We start from the raw sequence: 15,649 nt of genomic DNA on the forward strand, positions 1-15,649 counted from the left end.
GCTGCTCTCACATTTTCCAGAGGCGCACTCTGGACTGGTAACTAATTATGTGATGGTGTTTTGGTGCATTTCCAGGAAGTTATGAAAAATGTGAAGTAAACGTTATATTTATATGGTTTAAAGATCAGTTTTATTCAGGTTGTAGCACTATGTGCATGTTTTTTATCTGTTACCTATTATCCATAAAAATGTTAAACCCTTTTGATAAATTGAATCTTGATCTATGGGCATTTTACGACAGATTTTATGTGTTTACGATGCAACATGGGACATTGTTTACATCCGAGCTGTATAGTTCCAAAAAGGGTTATGCTGGATGAATATATATATATATATATATATATATATATATATATATATATATATATATATAAAAAGGTGTGACCTGACCAATTTATGGTTGGAAGGCTGGTGACGAATTAAAGAATATTTATGCTCCTGTTTCCTTAATGCGAGACCTAATTCCTGTTACATTTGGTTAATAAAAAATGTCGTCATACAAATGAGCAGATACAAACTAATACATTTATTGTGCATAAAGGGTTAGAGTCAAAACATTACTGTAGTATTAACCCTATCACTATATAACTATATCACAGTCATTATATTATGTGTTGTGTAGTGCGCATACCAAGACGTGTGCACTAAATCTGATTTACAGTCGGTGTTTCAGGAGACTCGGACTGATCCATCTCAGCCAAGACAGGAACCCTGTTGAGCAAACAAAGATTTATCCACTGCTTTCCTTTGACCACTGGAGTCTGCTGCTGTTGTATCAGAGAAGAGCACCTCAATAAAGCTAGAATCTTGAAGCGCTGCACTTGGTGATGTCCCAGTTGGTAAGATTGATTATATGTCGCTAATAAATAGTTTTACGAAGCCAGTCATTTGCCATTTGCCAGAGGAAGTGAGCAAAAAAACTGCTGAAGTCTGAAAATTCCAGTTCTACAATTTTTTAAAAAAAATATTTGTTGTAATGAGGATTCACTAAAATAAAAGAAATTGTATTATGTTTCTGAAACAAATGTTCTATTTTTTTTTCCCTCATCTAGAATATTTGGATTCATTTGTATTATGTTTTTTAATTAACAAATATTTTCTCTATTTAATGTAGTAAAAGCCTATGAATTCAGAAGCAAGTCATAGCTGTTCTGTTATAATGATTTAAATGTCAAATGTTATGCCTCACACTTAACTGCTGCTACGATGTTTTCATTCTATGTTGTTTTATTAATTATCCCCCCCCCCCCCCCCCCCCCCCCCACACACACACACACTCTCTCTCTCTCTCTCTCTCTCTCTCTCTATTTGTATTGCTAAAAAGGCTTTGTAATATAGCAAGTATAGCAGGTCACTACTGGCAATAAAAATCTGGAAAAAAATAAACATATGTAAACGCCAGTATTTACAAGAGTTTAAAGATTTTGGAAGCGATAGAAGACATTTGTGTTTAACGTTACATAGTTTGAAATTTAAACCATAGTTTTTCTATGTTACTTTAGCTGGTAAAGTTTCTGTAAACATTTGCATTATCAGAGATTAATTTTTATGGTCTGTTCTAATCAATTAATGTTATAATGTATATGTTTTTTTTCCTGAATAATATGTAATATGTCATTTTTGATATTCACACATATTCAAACGATACATCCGTCGTCACTTTTATTTTGAAAGATCACATTTCCGGTTTAGACACGGAGACAAGAAGAACGCTTTCACTACAACCGCTATTTTGCATCGTTTTGGCGATCACTTGATTTATTCCAGCCTTTAAGGTAAGTTTTTTTTATAAGTCAGTACAAACTTGGTTATTTCCTTCGTAATATAATCTGATTACGCGTCATATAATGTTTTTGTCTGCGAGAATATGGCGGTTGGCATCAGGGCCAAAGACAAACGGAACATGGCGCTTAGCAGCATCGGGCCAAAACACAAGAGATCAACCTTTCAGGGAAAACTCAAATTATTCTTCATTTTAAGCTGAAAAACAAACTTCACCTCCATTGAGGTAGTTTAAGTTTAATTTCAAGCTGTTACGCGCTATTATTTTTTATTGTATAATAATTTACGTGTATTATAAATGCATTTTGAAATGAAAGCGAAAGTGATTCAAAACGTAAAGATGAAGGTTTCCAGTTAAAGTTGCTTTCCTTTAAACATATCTTCTAACAAATGGACATTTTACATCTACTACTTTAATTAGCTGATTAGTTGTGATATTACTGGTCTGATACAGCTGAAGTTTTATAAAAACCAATCCAGAGACATCCACAAAGTGTGAATGATTTGATTTTTCATCTCAAGGTAAGACTGATACAGGTGACACCAGTCATCCGGATTCACCAGCAGATCTTCCACCTCAAGCTGATCTCTTCAATATTGTAACATTTATACAAGCAGAACAATTTTTCCTTATCAACATTTGACAGGTGAGCAGCAGCTGCCCCTGAAGGAGCTGATTGTTTTTGAGGTCCTGCACATATTTGACAACTTTGGGACATGTCTTACAATCAACCATACCGAAACCCAGCTGATGATTACAGCGCAAGCAGTGACAAGTACAAAGACTCGCAACGAATTTATCAACGGGAGTCTACCGCTTACAGGTCGCGAATAAGGAGCGGGTCTCCATCCTCATCAGAACCTGTACTCTCGTCTGCTAAGGCTTTGTCTTTTCTGCACAGCTGTGGATTGGATGCTGAAGACCTTCAAACTCTTGCCCAGCTTCCTGAGCATCTCATCGCAGCCGATACCCTTCCTGACCTTCTTGCGCAGATCAAAAGTAAGAAAGCGTCCAACCCTTCTTCATCTAGGTCCAGCGCGCTCCAAGCCAGTTCGTCATCTCGCTCCTGGGACGACAGGAGCCACACACAGCTGGTTGAGTATCCATTGGATTTGCCTGCGCGTCAGTCATATTCCATTACTCGAGAGCCAATTCCAACCTGGGACGACCGCTGGGAAAATGCCCAACAAACAAGCGCTCCAACATGCACGTACACCAGTTCTGACTCGAACTACGTGGTTGAATACAACCATCTAAAAGACAAACCGTCTTACTTTGACAAAGCGTCTCATGCCACAGAACCATCGAGGCAGAAAACATCCGTCGTCCCGCAGTCTTACTCTAGCCACAGCAGAGACGTTAGTCAATCCTCGCATTTGTCCAGCAGAGACGTCAGCCAGTCCTCTCATCTGTCCACTAGAGATGCAAGTCAATCCTCCCATCGCTCTAGCAGAGATGTCAGTCAATCCTCTTATCTGTCCAATAGAGACGTCAGTCAGTCCTCGCATCGCTCTAGCAGAGACGTCAGTCACTCCTCACATCTGTCTGGGAGAGACATTGGTCAGACCTCACATCTGTCCGGAAGAGACATTGGCCAGTCGTCACACCTGTCCGGAAGAGACATTGGCCAGTCGTCACATCTTTCCGGAAGAGACATGGGCCAGCCCTCATATCTGTCCAGTAGAGACATTGGCCAGCCCTCATATCTGTCCAGTAGAGACATTGGCCAGTCCTCACATCTGTTTAGCAGAGACACCGCTCCATCCTCGCTCCTGTCCAACAGAGGCATCGCTCCACCGAATCTCCTGTCCAGCAGAGACGTCGGTCTGCCCTCGCTCCTGTCCATCAGAGACCTTGCTCCACCCTCACACCTGGCCGGCAGTGACATTGGTCAATCTTCACACCAACGGAGGACCGAGTCAGCTCCTAGAGTGCCCACCAGGAAGGAGGCGTCAGATTTCCACGGGAAAGTTCCTCCAGTATTTCCCTACGCATGTGTGCTCTGCGAAATCACTGTCCTCTCTAACAAGGTAAGTAGCTTATCTTTGCTCTTACAGATTCTACATTACCAGCTATTTACCAGACAGTTGCAGGCAAAATACACATGTGCGTACTGTGGCATATGAGGTAAGTCCAAGTAGCATGTTTATTAATAATCCATTAAAGGTAGAGTTTACCCCAGAGTGGAAATTCTGTCATGTTGTTCTGAACCTAATAAAGACAGAAAGTAACATTTAAAGCAGTCCACTCGGCTCATGCGCTGTATGAAGACACTATCCCACTGACGTAGTCCTTAAATCTCATTCCTGCTCCTGCATATGCAAATACGCTGCATCATATTCGGTCACAAGACATACCAGAACCAATGGAGTCACTGAGCAATGAAGTCATACTTGGATCGAATTCATTTTGATGCAAAAAGTATTAAATAAGCGCTAGTTGGAATGAGATTTAAGGGCTATAATGGAAAGGAGGATTCTCACTGCATAATGACTTGAAAATTGACTTGTCATTTCTTGATATGATGATCGTTTTTGTCTGAAACAACCAAAATGTTAGATCTGTTAATTTTGATAGCATATGCAGTTTTTATAAGCATAACAATATACGTGATTTTTGCTTACTTTTCAGTACAGTCCTTTTCATTTAAAGTAGATGGAAGTCTGTCTTAATCATATGGACTATGCATATAATACATTTTAGTTCCTCATGAATGAATATTTAGAGATATAACTTGTGTTTTAGGACTGGTCTTTGCATATAAAAGGAGCCCAACATGCTAATAGTCAACTTAGTCTTGTGGAAAAGTAAGTATCTTCAACTTTATCTTTAACTCCTGTGCAAGTATTTCTGTCAAACATGAAAGTCAAGCAGTTTAAGAAACATATTTGGTGATGACAAGGATGATTTAAGAGATTTAGCTACATTTTATACAGATTTATTGCCAGTAGTCATTCAGATTTAACATTAAAATTAACACAGTGTACAGACAAAGCGTGTGCAATTCTTTACGACACATTTATAATAAAGTAAAAGTATTATGTATTTACCATCTTATCGTTTTATGTGGTAAACCAGGTTAACAGTAGCATGATGCTAACAGTTGCATGTGTTCACTTCTGCTCACATACTGATAAAATGCAAGCCTTGAATTTGTTAAAAGCAACTGCCAAAATGTTCAAATGTTAATAAAAGTTTTCCACAAATATCGTTTTTCATTAGATATCCAGCGTGGGATCAGACAATCCAATCTGCTCGAAGGTAGAATCATTCCCTCGTTATATTTGTAAAACAGCACCTATCCAAAAAATGTGTTAGATTACATTTTTGTACACACTTTAACAGAAATGAGGTCCTTCCTGATCGACACACGTCCAGAACAACACAGGAACGAGGTAACGTCTTTATTCCTCTTCGTAGTGATTCAAGCTATCTATCTTCTAGATATTTTAGATATAACAGATGTTGTACTTTTTTCAGGTGGATCCTCGAACAGTAGAAATGTATCGTCAGGGAGCAAAAGTGCAGTGTCGAGCAGTAAAAGTCAAACATCAAGCAGCCAGAAGAGCAATAAGACTGAAGCAACAACGAAGGTGGATTTTTATTTGTGATGTTCTGTTTCGCTTCTGGTTTAAAGTTCAGACATGTGTTATATTTATTAAACTAAATCTGATTGCAGTGCAAAGTGGTGTGTGTCAAGTTTGAAGTGGATGATGTGGATGAAGCTTACCTGAAAAAATTGCTTGGCCAATTTGGGGCGATTGTCAAAATTATCATGTTACCTAGAATGGTATGGCATTTTATTTTTATATATACAACTCCTTTATCAAATATATGAATCTGATTTTTAAATGGGCTGTAATACTCTTTTCTTGTAATATTTTTCTAGGCTTTTGTGAATATGGGAACAGCAGGCCAGGCAGAGGATATAGTAAAATATTTCTACCAAAACCCTTTGAGGATCAGAGGAGAACTGATTGTATTTACTCTGTCTGCAGCATTCAATTTCCTACAGGTGAGTACGAATTTATGTCAAGCCAAACTTTTTAATGCAGAGGACAACCAAATATGAGGACTTTTTTCCAAAAATACCAGTACAACCATATTTTCCTGTGTGAACCCAAAATATTAAGTGATAATACAAAGACAACATGTTGTTTCCTAAATGAATTAGGCATTATATTGTCACTGTAGTAATACTAATAGAAATTATTATAAAATATATGATTAAGATCTTGATTTATTTTACTAGTTTTAGAAAGAAGAATCAAATGGTAAACACAGTTTTTCTCAAAATTTTCAATGAACCGGATTCAAAACCCCTGCTTGTTAGCAATGTTAAACATTTTGAATCTTCTGCCAGACTTGTCCCTGAATAAGACTCTTCCCTACTTCACAAAACCCCATCCTAAAAATATGGTTAAGACTTTGAAGTCAGAGATGGAGCAGGAGTGCAACAGTGCTTCATCTGTGTTGTCAAAGGCTTGATAAACGAAATAACACGCTTGACAAAATGATACCTGCTTATGATGATTAACTTGAATGATCCACCTCAGCTACATTTACTTCGCTATCTGCTTTTCTGTCGGAAATCCAAGTTCGTTATGTCCGGAAGGGATCAGAGATATTTTCCAAGTGCCATTCAGAAGAGTTTACCCGTGACACCTTCAAAAATGACTGCATCTGTTTGTTTTTTCCAGTATGCTACCAATGGTAATTGAATTTTTTCCTTCCTGTTTTACAGACTTCTCGTGTAGTGAGCTTTTCACCATTACCTTCTGGTGATGGCATACGCTCGGAGTTGACGGCCATTGCTAAGCGTTTCGGATCCGTAAAAAATTCTCTGTTTCTCCCAGGCCGGGTAGAAAATAGAAAATATTTCAGTTTTTTTTTTTTTTTTTTTTTTTTTTACTTATCTTATGGCATTTTTATTCTCTGCAGTCATCTATGTTGTATTAAGACTGTGTCTTTTTGCAGGGTTATGTGGAGATGAGTAGTGCAGAAGAGGCTGACAAATTGGTGGAGCACTATTCAACCCAATCTCTTAAAATAAAAGGAAAAACCATTACCGTTTGCTCCTCAACTGAGTACCAGACGCTTGAGTAAGCCTCTTTTGCCGATCTTATGTTGGCTTGTAAAGACACCATATTTTTGCATTTGGACAATTTTATTTTGTTGGGTAACACTAATTTGGTGTGTGTTTTTCCATTCTACTTTTAAAATAACGTGCTTGATATTTCTCTTCATGGTCTAGTACGACGGATGCTGACGAAGAAAAGTCACCAGTTTCTTATAGCAGCAGGAAAAGACGGAGGAGTTGCAGCCCAAGGAGGAGATCCCACAGAGACTCTCCCAGCCCCAAACGAAGAGCCTCTGAAGAGAGGTCCAGGTCTCGCAGGAGTCAAGACTCTAAGAGACGAGAAGAAAGTGGACGCTCACGGGAGAGAACCAAAGAGAGCTCTAGACGGGACAGCTCATCCAAATCCCGTTCTAAAAGAAGCTCTCCTTCGAAAGACCAGACGCAAAAAACCAAAACAGAGGATGGTGTGAAGAAGACCGTTGAAGGCGATAACAATCAGTCTGACGTCAAGGCTGATGATAGTGATCTTGAAGGAGTGGCAGTTATCGCAGATGATGGTGAGGCACTGAATTCAGAAGATGAGCTCACGGTAGATGAAGATGTGGATGATGAGGCGCATCAAACCTCAGATGAACAGGAACCGGATGCATCTGAACATGGCCAAGCTGTGAACAAGTCAGATGATCATACCAAACTTTCAGACATGGGCACATTGAGCATAAAGCCAGAGATCTCAGAGTGTGTACCAACTGCTACTACTTCGGAAGGATCGAGCGATTGTAAGGAAGCCCAAGAGCTTCAACAAGGAGAGCAAAAAGAGCCTCAAGAAAAGAAAGAAGTGCTTCAACAAGGAGAGCAAAATGAGCTTCAACAAGGAGAAAAAAGCGAACAACAAGGGGAGCAAAAAGACAATACAGTGGAGATGGAGGTAAATAAAAAAAAAGTATTAAAAAATATAGCATTACTACATTAGTCATAGCCTTAGCAGCTTTGGTGCTCTTTCTTGCAACACATTCAAGTCATGCTTACGTCATATCCTGATCCCCTTTTGAATGGAATGTACACAATTTAAGTATTTCAGATGGTAGAGAATGGTACACAGTTCATAGTATTACATTCCATATTTAAAAAAGATATAGCCTGGTACATCTGTCCTGTTTTGTCTGTGTAGGAGGCGGCAGATTTTTCAGAGAATCTAGACAAGGAGGGAGTGTTGACAGGAAAAGGTATTTATTTTACACCGTTATTAAATTATTCAACAGTAAAAGCGATAAAGGTCTGCTGTATACTTTCTTAAAACCATTTTTGTAGTTTGCTTTAATCAAAAATAATTGAAGAAGTATATCCATTCTGTTTTAGATGATGAAATGGAGATCTCGATTTCAAGCACTGAGGTTAGTCTGTTTTTCCCTTTAAAGGGTTTGTGATTGTGTGTATATGGAACGCACATTATGGTGTCTTCTATTAATTATGCTAAGGCATTTTGAATTCTTTATAATTTCCCCTTCATTTTAAGGAACAGTTTGGCAAAGTTCTTGAGGTGGCAGGTTTTCCAGTGGCTAAAAAATACAGTGAAGCAGATTTGATGAAAATTGGGGAAAAATACGGAGAAGTGGCAAACTGCTGTCTGGTTCGCAGCAGTCGAAAGGTAAAATGACCAAATTAAAGTATAATTTTAACATTAAATAGAAGGAAATTGTCTATGCAAAAGTAAGTAAAATGTTCAACTGTTAATTTGCAATCTATTTTTTAAGGCTAAGTGACAGTTTAAAATATATTTGGTTTTTTTTTTTTTTTACATTTGAACATTTTAAACATTTGATTATATTTGTTTAATAGTTTTCAAGAGAATTCCTTACAGCTCTATTTATCAGTGTTGATGATACGTGATATGCACGATCTGTCTATATCAAATATGTAGAATTATGTTAATTTTGTTTTCATCGCAGGTGGAGAAGGCATTAATTGAGATGGTGAATGCTGCCGATGCTGCAAAACTCGAAGCCGAGTGTAAAAAGCAACACATTAAGCTAGGTGGCAGAAACTTGAGGATAACCGTGTCAAAGAAATACAGCCAACTGAACGAGGGGTAACTTGCATTACTTTTCTGTAGTTTTCCTGTGTTCTGAAGAACATATGAGATGATATTTGATTCTGTTTCAGGCAAAGTGTTGACGCTGACTCAGAGAAAGTTAAGGAAGATACTGAAGAGAACAATAAGGAGCCGTCAAGCACACTGGCTTCCTGTGAGGAGAGTCCAGGAGTGATGGCTGAGATCTCTGAAGAAGGTGCCGAGGCTCAGGAAGCAAAGGAAACCAACATGGACACAATCGTGCAGACGTCTAGTGATGAGGAGGTCAAATCAAGAAATAATTTCATAAAATTGAATCTCAAATATAATGTCTTTTTATGGAGATCAGAAAACCCATGTAAACACTGCCGTGGCATTGATTGTACACAGCTCAGCTAACACAGTGTCTTGTTGCTTTCCAATACTTCAGGAAGGGTATGGCAGAGTTCTCCGGATCAGAAACCTTCCAATGCCTGATGAGTACACGGATGCAGAATTTCTGAACATCGCAGAACCGTATGGTAAAGTAGTGCGCCATTGGATGTCTCGCCTTCATCGAACGGTTAGTAGCTATAACTGCCGTGCGTGTGTGTATATATTTCGAATAAATTCAGTGCTTCCTTCAATGAAATCTTAAAATGTTGTTCTACCCCCCCATCCCACCCACCAGGGACTGATTGAAATGAAAAATGCCTCTGATGCTGAAAAGGTTGTAGCTGCGGCCAACATGAATAAAATTACAGTTGCTGGAATACATCCCAAGATTTTAGTGTCTACCAAGCATGCTCATTTAAATAAAAGGTAATTATGCACTTGATTTGTATGTACTGAAATATAAAATAAAAATAGCAGTGCTATTTACTACTTTGTCATCTGTATAGTGTGTCGTAAGCAGTCATTGTTTCTTGGTGTCATGGCCTCAAGCCCTGCAAAATTGATTATAGCCTGCATTTTTTAACAATTAGTCAATTGATGTCTGTTTATATAAGTGAAACATGGGTAAAAATGCTTGACAAAAAGTGCACAACCCCAAACTGTCCAGAGCACAAAACACTTTTGTAGTATAGGCTTTGATTTGGATTGCCTTTGTCAGATGAGTGTGCTCTTTAGTGTTTTGCTACAAGGCTCATCATTATTATAAGTCCACATTAAATGTTGATGAGCACAAACTTTGTATCAACTGGCTGGAGTGCAACAGAGAAAACATGGTATTCTTATTAAATATTTTTGGGATGTTAAATTTAGGTTTTAAATGCACCATGTTTAATTGAATCCTACATCTAACACAGTTAATGCTGTTTTTATGAGAACAGTTAATGCAGTGTGATTAAAACATAGGAAATTGCTGTTCCTTCTATTGAAAACTGGACAAATCTTATGTTGTAAAGCATATTATATGTTGTGCACTTTTTTTTTTAAAGCATGATCTTCGTCATATTTGTATAGTTTTCAATTTGCACATTTTTCAAGTGTAAACACAGTACATTTTTTAAGACCGATCACATTTGATCAGTTTATGAGCTGAATAATCAACTATGAAAGTCACCCACTGCATCCCTACACCAAATGTACTCTTATCCATTTTGTATTGTTTGCTAGGGACTTTCTACATGGACCTAGTGAGGGTTCTGTACACCCATCTTCTGATTTCGAGGAGGAAAATTATGAATCTGAGACACAAAACACTATTTCTGAGCAGCAGGCGTCTGTCCAGACATCTGTGAATGTCGAGGTAGATCATTCTCACTTTTACTTTCTTTGGTCAAATCCCCTAATGTTAAGGTGTCAGATACAGCTGTGCAGCACATCAACTGATACTGTGTCTGATGGTCTTAGGAGTCTTCGAATGATAATCAAGATGACAACTCAAAGGGAGATGAGAAGCAGGTTTCTGCAGCTGATGATGGAAGTGTAACAAAGGTGGAAAATTCAGACGCTGTGTCAGAGAAGCAAACACCTGTGATGGATCCAGTGGGTAAGAGTGTGCTTCACAGCTCTCTTAAAACATGATGCTTAACAAACCTGAGCTGTGAGAGCTTGTAACGCTCATGCAAATCCTCTGGGAATTAAGTAGCACTTAATTAAGGCACTTATATGGACAGTACTCTGCTTCTGCACAACTGATCTTTTGTACGTTACCAACAGGCACAGAGTTCGTTCGGCCCGTGGTGGGTTACTTCTGTAGCTTGTGTAATACCATTTATGCCAGTGAGGAAGAGGCCAAGAACGAACACTGCAGGACCCCAATGCATCATCAAAAGCTGAAGGCAAACCTTCACAGACTTCTTATTTGCATGATGATTTTGCTTATCTATCTTTAGTGTATTAGAAATTATACAAGACTGACATATGTTCTCATTCTTTTTTTTTCTCTTAGGAGCACAAAGAGCGTTCAACATAAACCATGTGATGAATCAAGAAAATCCACAAATCATTCGTGGACTCTCACGATGATGACATACTGTAGCTAATTCACATCGTAATATATGTTTAGTCGTTAAGAGATTTAGTACTAATGCATTTTTTATTTTATTGTTGTTGCATGTTTGTTCTGTTGTCCTTTTATTTCATGAGTGGTTTTATCTAGTGATCAATAGAAAACTTTCATGTTTTCTTCAAAAAGCATGTGTTTTCTAGCACTGTACTGTAAAACAGAATGCCATAAAATCATTCCCGTTCAAATAAAGACCTGTACAGTTATCAAATAAGTGCGCTTGTTTTCTTGACGCTGGTTTTGACTGGACGGCTGATGGTTGTCTCCGCCCACAGCATGCCGTTTCCATGACGATTCAACAGGAGCGCACACGGTAAGCAGAATAATGTGGGGTTGATTGTAAATAAGAGTTGATTTTCCTACATTTAGTTCACTATATTACAATTAAATCCTAATCTAATCATGACAAACTATATATGGTTGGAAAGGTCTAAAACTCCTAAATAGATATTCTACCCATATTTTTTGTTAAAAATGTAGGAAAAGTAATTGATTTAATATATGGCAAGAGTGCACCACAAAAACCTAGATCATAACAGGAGTTCAGACCTTTGTCCAAAAAAAAAAAAAAAAAAAGGATTTTTCTTTTATCACACTTTAGAAATCATCAGATATTATTTATCACTTGAAAAACTTAAAATCTCAAAATTCATCCTTTGAAACCCATTTTAAAATCAAACGAATGAAAATGGTACCTCAAAATCATGTTACAAATGTTTTCAGTCATGAATTACAAAAATGTAGGTTCAGATCATGCACTTTCAGGTCTATGTTCAAAAATGTGAGTGAGAGTTAAGTTGCTACTTTCTGATAGTCACTTCAGAGGATTCAACAAAACTTTGCTTTCTGAGAAGAAATCCAAAAGTGTTATGTTTACGTTTGTATCTTACAGTTCTCAATTATGTCTCATATATATATATATATATAAGAAATCAGAATTCCCAGATGAAAACTGGCCAGAACTGTGAAATAAAAAAATCACAATTACCCCCTTCATTCATTGCTTCAGTGGTAAATCAGATTTATTTCCTTTATTAAAAAATCAGTGTTACATTTAAATGGATGGGTTTCATGAAAATATGAATTCAATGTTTGCAGATTATATCATTAAACAAATCAGCATAATTTCTTAGTTTACTTTATGATAGCTTTAGATCTGTAAATGGCTGAAACTTCTAGTGATCAGATGGAGACAATTATTGAGTATTTCAGCACCATAAACAGCCAGAGACAAAAGGGGTTAAAATTCCCAGTCTCTCCTCTACTTTTAGGCATACATTATGGACATTAATTTCTTTTTTGTAAGTTCGCCTGCTCTTACAAATTCTACTAATGGAGACAATAAAGGATGAACTTACTAATTTAATTTTGCTTTTGCAGGAAGACAACCTGTCGTATCCTTTCAAGCTGTCCATCACAGTTTTCTTAATTGCACATCTATCTTTGTTTGCTCGGTTTATGTTGCATCTTAACGAAGCATCTCAGTGGTCCTCCAAACCACTGCAGATCCTGTTTCATCTGTACGGCTGGTATTTTGCAGTGTTCTTCATCTCTGAGATTCTTATGTTTAGCTATAAAGGTGATGTATGGGCTCAGTAAAGCATCTAGAGGTTGAGATTGTATGTGTTGTATTCAGTGCTCCTCTGTCGTTGCAGGGGTGATCCTCCTTACCCACAAGCCAATCTGATATTGGATGTTGTCCTGCTGCTCCTCCTCTAGAGCCTGGAAGCCTGAACTCTTCTGGTCAGTGTGATACATTAATGTTTAAGAAGTAGCTGTAGAATTATTTCCTTCAGAGGACTAAAATCAAATTCATTCAGAAGTCCCATCTTTGGAGCAGGGTTGTGCTAAACACTTGTCTCTTAATATTCATTGAAATGCCAGGAAGAGGAATTTACTGTACTGCAATTCAAAATACATTTTATAATATAAGTCCTTGTTATACAGTCAACAGATGAAATACACAAAATAATAATATTAATTACACTACTCCTTTATTAACTATATTAACAGTTAATTAATATTTCATCATTCAGGAAGGATGCATTAAATTGAGCAAAAATGACAGTAAAGACATTTTATAATTTTACAAAAGGTTTATATTTCAAATAAATGCTTTGTTCATCAAAGAAAAATGTATTGCGGTTTCCAGCATAACAGCTTTCCACATTTATATATTAAAATCGAATACAGTAATTTTACGTTGTAGTCATATTTTGAAATGTGTGTGTATATATAGTAATTCATATGAAAATGGAACTTAATAAAAACTATTGATTTCAAACTTGAATTACAGATTTAAAATTAGTTTGCAGCATCAGTTTAAATTCTGTTACAATTCGAGGAACTGAATTTAAATGTAAAAGGCTTTCTCTGTTCAGTTCTGAACCGCTCAACCCTGCTGTGACAATGAGTGGATGAATGTCATCGTAACAGGTTGATAAAAAATGATTGATTACGCTGTTTTGAGTGTTATGGCGTGTGAATTCTGCCGTTCAGGCTGGAAGGGGAACCTGTGTCAGCGCTCTCTGGCTCTGTTTGTTTATACTTATATTTATTCTCAGCATTTTTTCACTCTCTTTCAGGTCTAACATTTATTAAGTTCATCTGCTTTTTTGATGCCAGAATGAAAAGACCGAACAGAATAAACTTGCAGTCTATCAAACTAAGAGCTGTCAACATTGACCTTTTTACAATACATGTAAGTTACATAAAACAGACATTTGATTTTTACAGTTTTTCAAACAAATAGATAAAGCATCTTTAAGCAGGAAAAGCTTTTTCCAGTGTGCACAGTTTTTTTGTAAATAATGTTAATGTTATGTTTTGTTAATTGCAACGCAAATATATTTATTTAAATATAGACTGCCATTATTAAATGGTAGCGTGAAACAATTGTGTCATCATGATTTTAACACTTAAACATACACATACATGTTTTGAAATGTGAAACATTGTGAGATATATTACAATTTTAAGTAACCATTTGCTATTTGAACCTCAACATTTTTCTAGATTTTTGATTAACAAAGATTTTTTTTGTAACATTATAAAGTTCTAAAGTTCTTAATTTTCCAGATGTTCTAATTGTCTCAACACATGTTCATATGCACACTGTGACCGCTGTCTGGTGAATGTCATAATCCTAATTGCTATTGGACAAAGGATTATGGCGCCTCTTAAAAATCATCTCCTGCTGCCCAGGTGTATAGGGCAACGCCGAGGCTTCGGGCAGCTCTAACCTTATACAAAATTTCAAGTGTAACAGTTCACTGGCAACTAACAAAAAATGTCTGCAGTGGACAAGGATGTGGCGGAGAAGTTTTAGGACAGTAATCCAAAATTTTCCAAACAGGACTACTCCAGGTTCCGGGCAAAAGTGGTCTCCAACCTTCTAGCAACTACCAAGAAAACAAGTGGACATCAGCTCTTACCACGACCTGAGCTCTCTTGAAGCGTGGGCCACCGTCAATGTACCTGATGTCTCACAGGTGGGAGAACTGAATATGAAGAGGAACAGATTCAGATTCAAATTAAGTGCAATTCACAATATGAGCTGGAGAGAGCAATGCTTACTTGCATTTCATTCTGAGATGCAAATATCCGTGAAAGAATGCGTGACTATACAGAATCTCATTCTGTCAGAGCAGTTGTGTCATGTCTGTTTTTGATGGATTATATTAAAAGCAACCAATTTCTGGCATGAAACCATCACAGAAATTCGAATGGCTTCCACAAAAACCATTACAACATTTACAAACTCTTAACCATTAAACAATGGATGCCTGTAGTGTGTTTAGGGACACGTTCCATTAGGATGTATTGTTTACCGTTAGGGGAACAAATTAGTGGACCCGCAGGGAGCATTATTAATACCAGTACAAATCACATTATAGCCAGTAAACCCAGTACAAATTCTGTTAAATTTTTATATTTATTTATTTATTTGTTTCAGCAGAGAAATCTATTAAATAACAAGAATCCAAACTCAGAAAAAGGTACAAAAGCTTTCAATAGGGTGATACCTTTTCACAAAGTACCATATTTACCCCTAAAAGGGGCATATCAGTACCCACAGTGTATGCATTAATACAAAAATGTTACATATTAGTATCTTTTGAAATTATATTGTCATCCCACCCTTATAAATCATGATTTTATTGTAGAATACGTGTGTTAAGCAGGTGTTTTTTTTTTATATATATACTAAAAATACCATGG

At 37.1% G+C, this 15,649-nt stretch overlaps 1 protein-coding gene and 1 long non-coding RNA gene across 4 annotated transcripts; both read left to right on the forward strand.

Annotated features, from left to right (window-relative positions):
• The first annotated feature begins 1,642 nt into the window (after positions 1-1,642).
• Positions 1,643-11,639, forward strand: matr3l1.1 (matrin 3-like 1.1). Of its 3 annotated transcripts, none has more exons than XM_026281168.1 (22): positions 1,643-1,775; positions 2,305-3,813; positions 4,529-4,590; positions 5,006-5,044; positions 5,129-5,178; positions 5,264-5,376; positions 5,463-5,573; positions 5,673-5,798; positions 6,528-6,644; positions 6,761-6,885; positions 7,038-7,791; positions 8,035-8,089; positions 8,223-8,257; positions 8,380-8,511; positions 8,813-8,952; positions 9,027-9,219; positions 9,365-9,496; positions 9,605-9,735; positions 10,534-10,666; positions 10,771-10,909; positions 11,080-11,201; positions 11,312-11,639. In XM_026281168.1, exons 2-22 carry the CDS (start codon positions 2,500-2,502, stop codon positions 11,333-11,335), a joined length of 4,047 nt encoding a protein of 1,348 aa, XP_026136953.1. In that variant the 5' UTR covers positions 1,643-1,775; positions 2,305-2,499; the 3' UTR covers positions 11,336-11,639. The 3 variants fall into 3 exon arrangements, with proteins under 3 accessions (XP_026136953.1, XP_026136955.1, XP_026136954.1); XM_026281170.1 differs by having other exon boundaries at positions 8,386-8,511; XM_026281169.1 differs by having other exon boundaries at positions 1,668-1,775; positions 2,430-3,813.
• A 559-nt stretch (positions 11,640-12,198) lies between these two features.
• LOC113114282 (uncharacterized) lies at positions 12,199-15,080 on the forward strand. The gene is made up of 3 exons (XR_003293701.1): positions 12,199-13,171; positions 14,014-14,129; positions 14,784-15,080. It is a non-coding gene; the product is annotated as an uncharacterized LOC113114282 (long non-coding RNA).
• The last annotated feature ends 569 nt before the right edge of the window (positions 15,081-15,649 follow it).

This window comes from Carassius auratus, chromosome 14 (genome assembly GCF_003368295.1).
Source record: "Carassius auratus strain Wakin chromosome 14, ASM336829v1, whole genome shotgun sequence".
Classification (NCBI taxonomy): domain Eukaryota; kingdom Metazoa; phylum Chordata; class Actinopteri; order Cypriniformes; family Cyprinidae; genus Carassius; species Carassius auratus.

Excerpts from the sequence above, each read along its gene's own strand:
- matr3l1.1 (XM_026281168.1), top strand. The coding sequence starts at position 2,500 with ATGTCTTACAATCAACCATACCGAAACCCAGCTGATGATTACAGCGCA. Across the intron at positions 6,886-7,037 it reads ACTGAGTACCAGACGCTTGA|TACGACGGATGCTGACGAAG; the intron begins GTAAGCCTCTTT and ends TTCATGGTCTAG. Across the intron at positions 8,953-9,026 it reads TACAGCCAACTGAACGAGGG|GCAAAGTGTTGACGCTGACT; the intron begins GTAACTTGCATT and ends ATTCTGTTTCAG.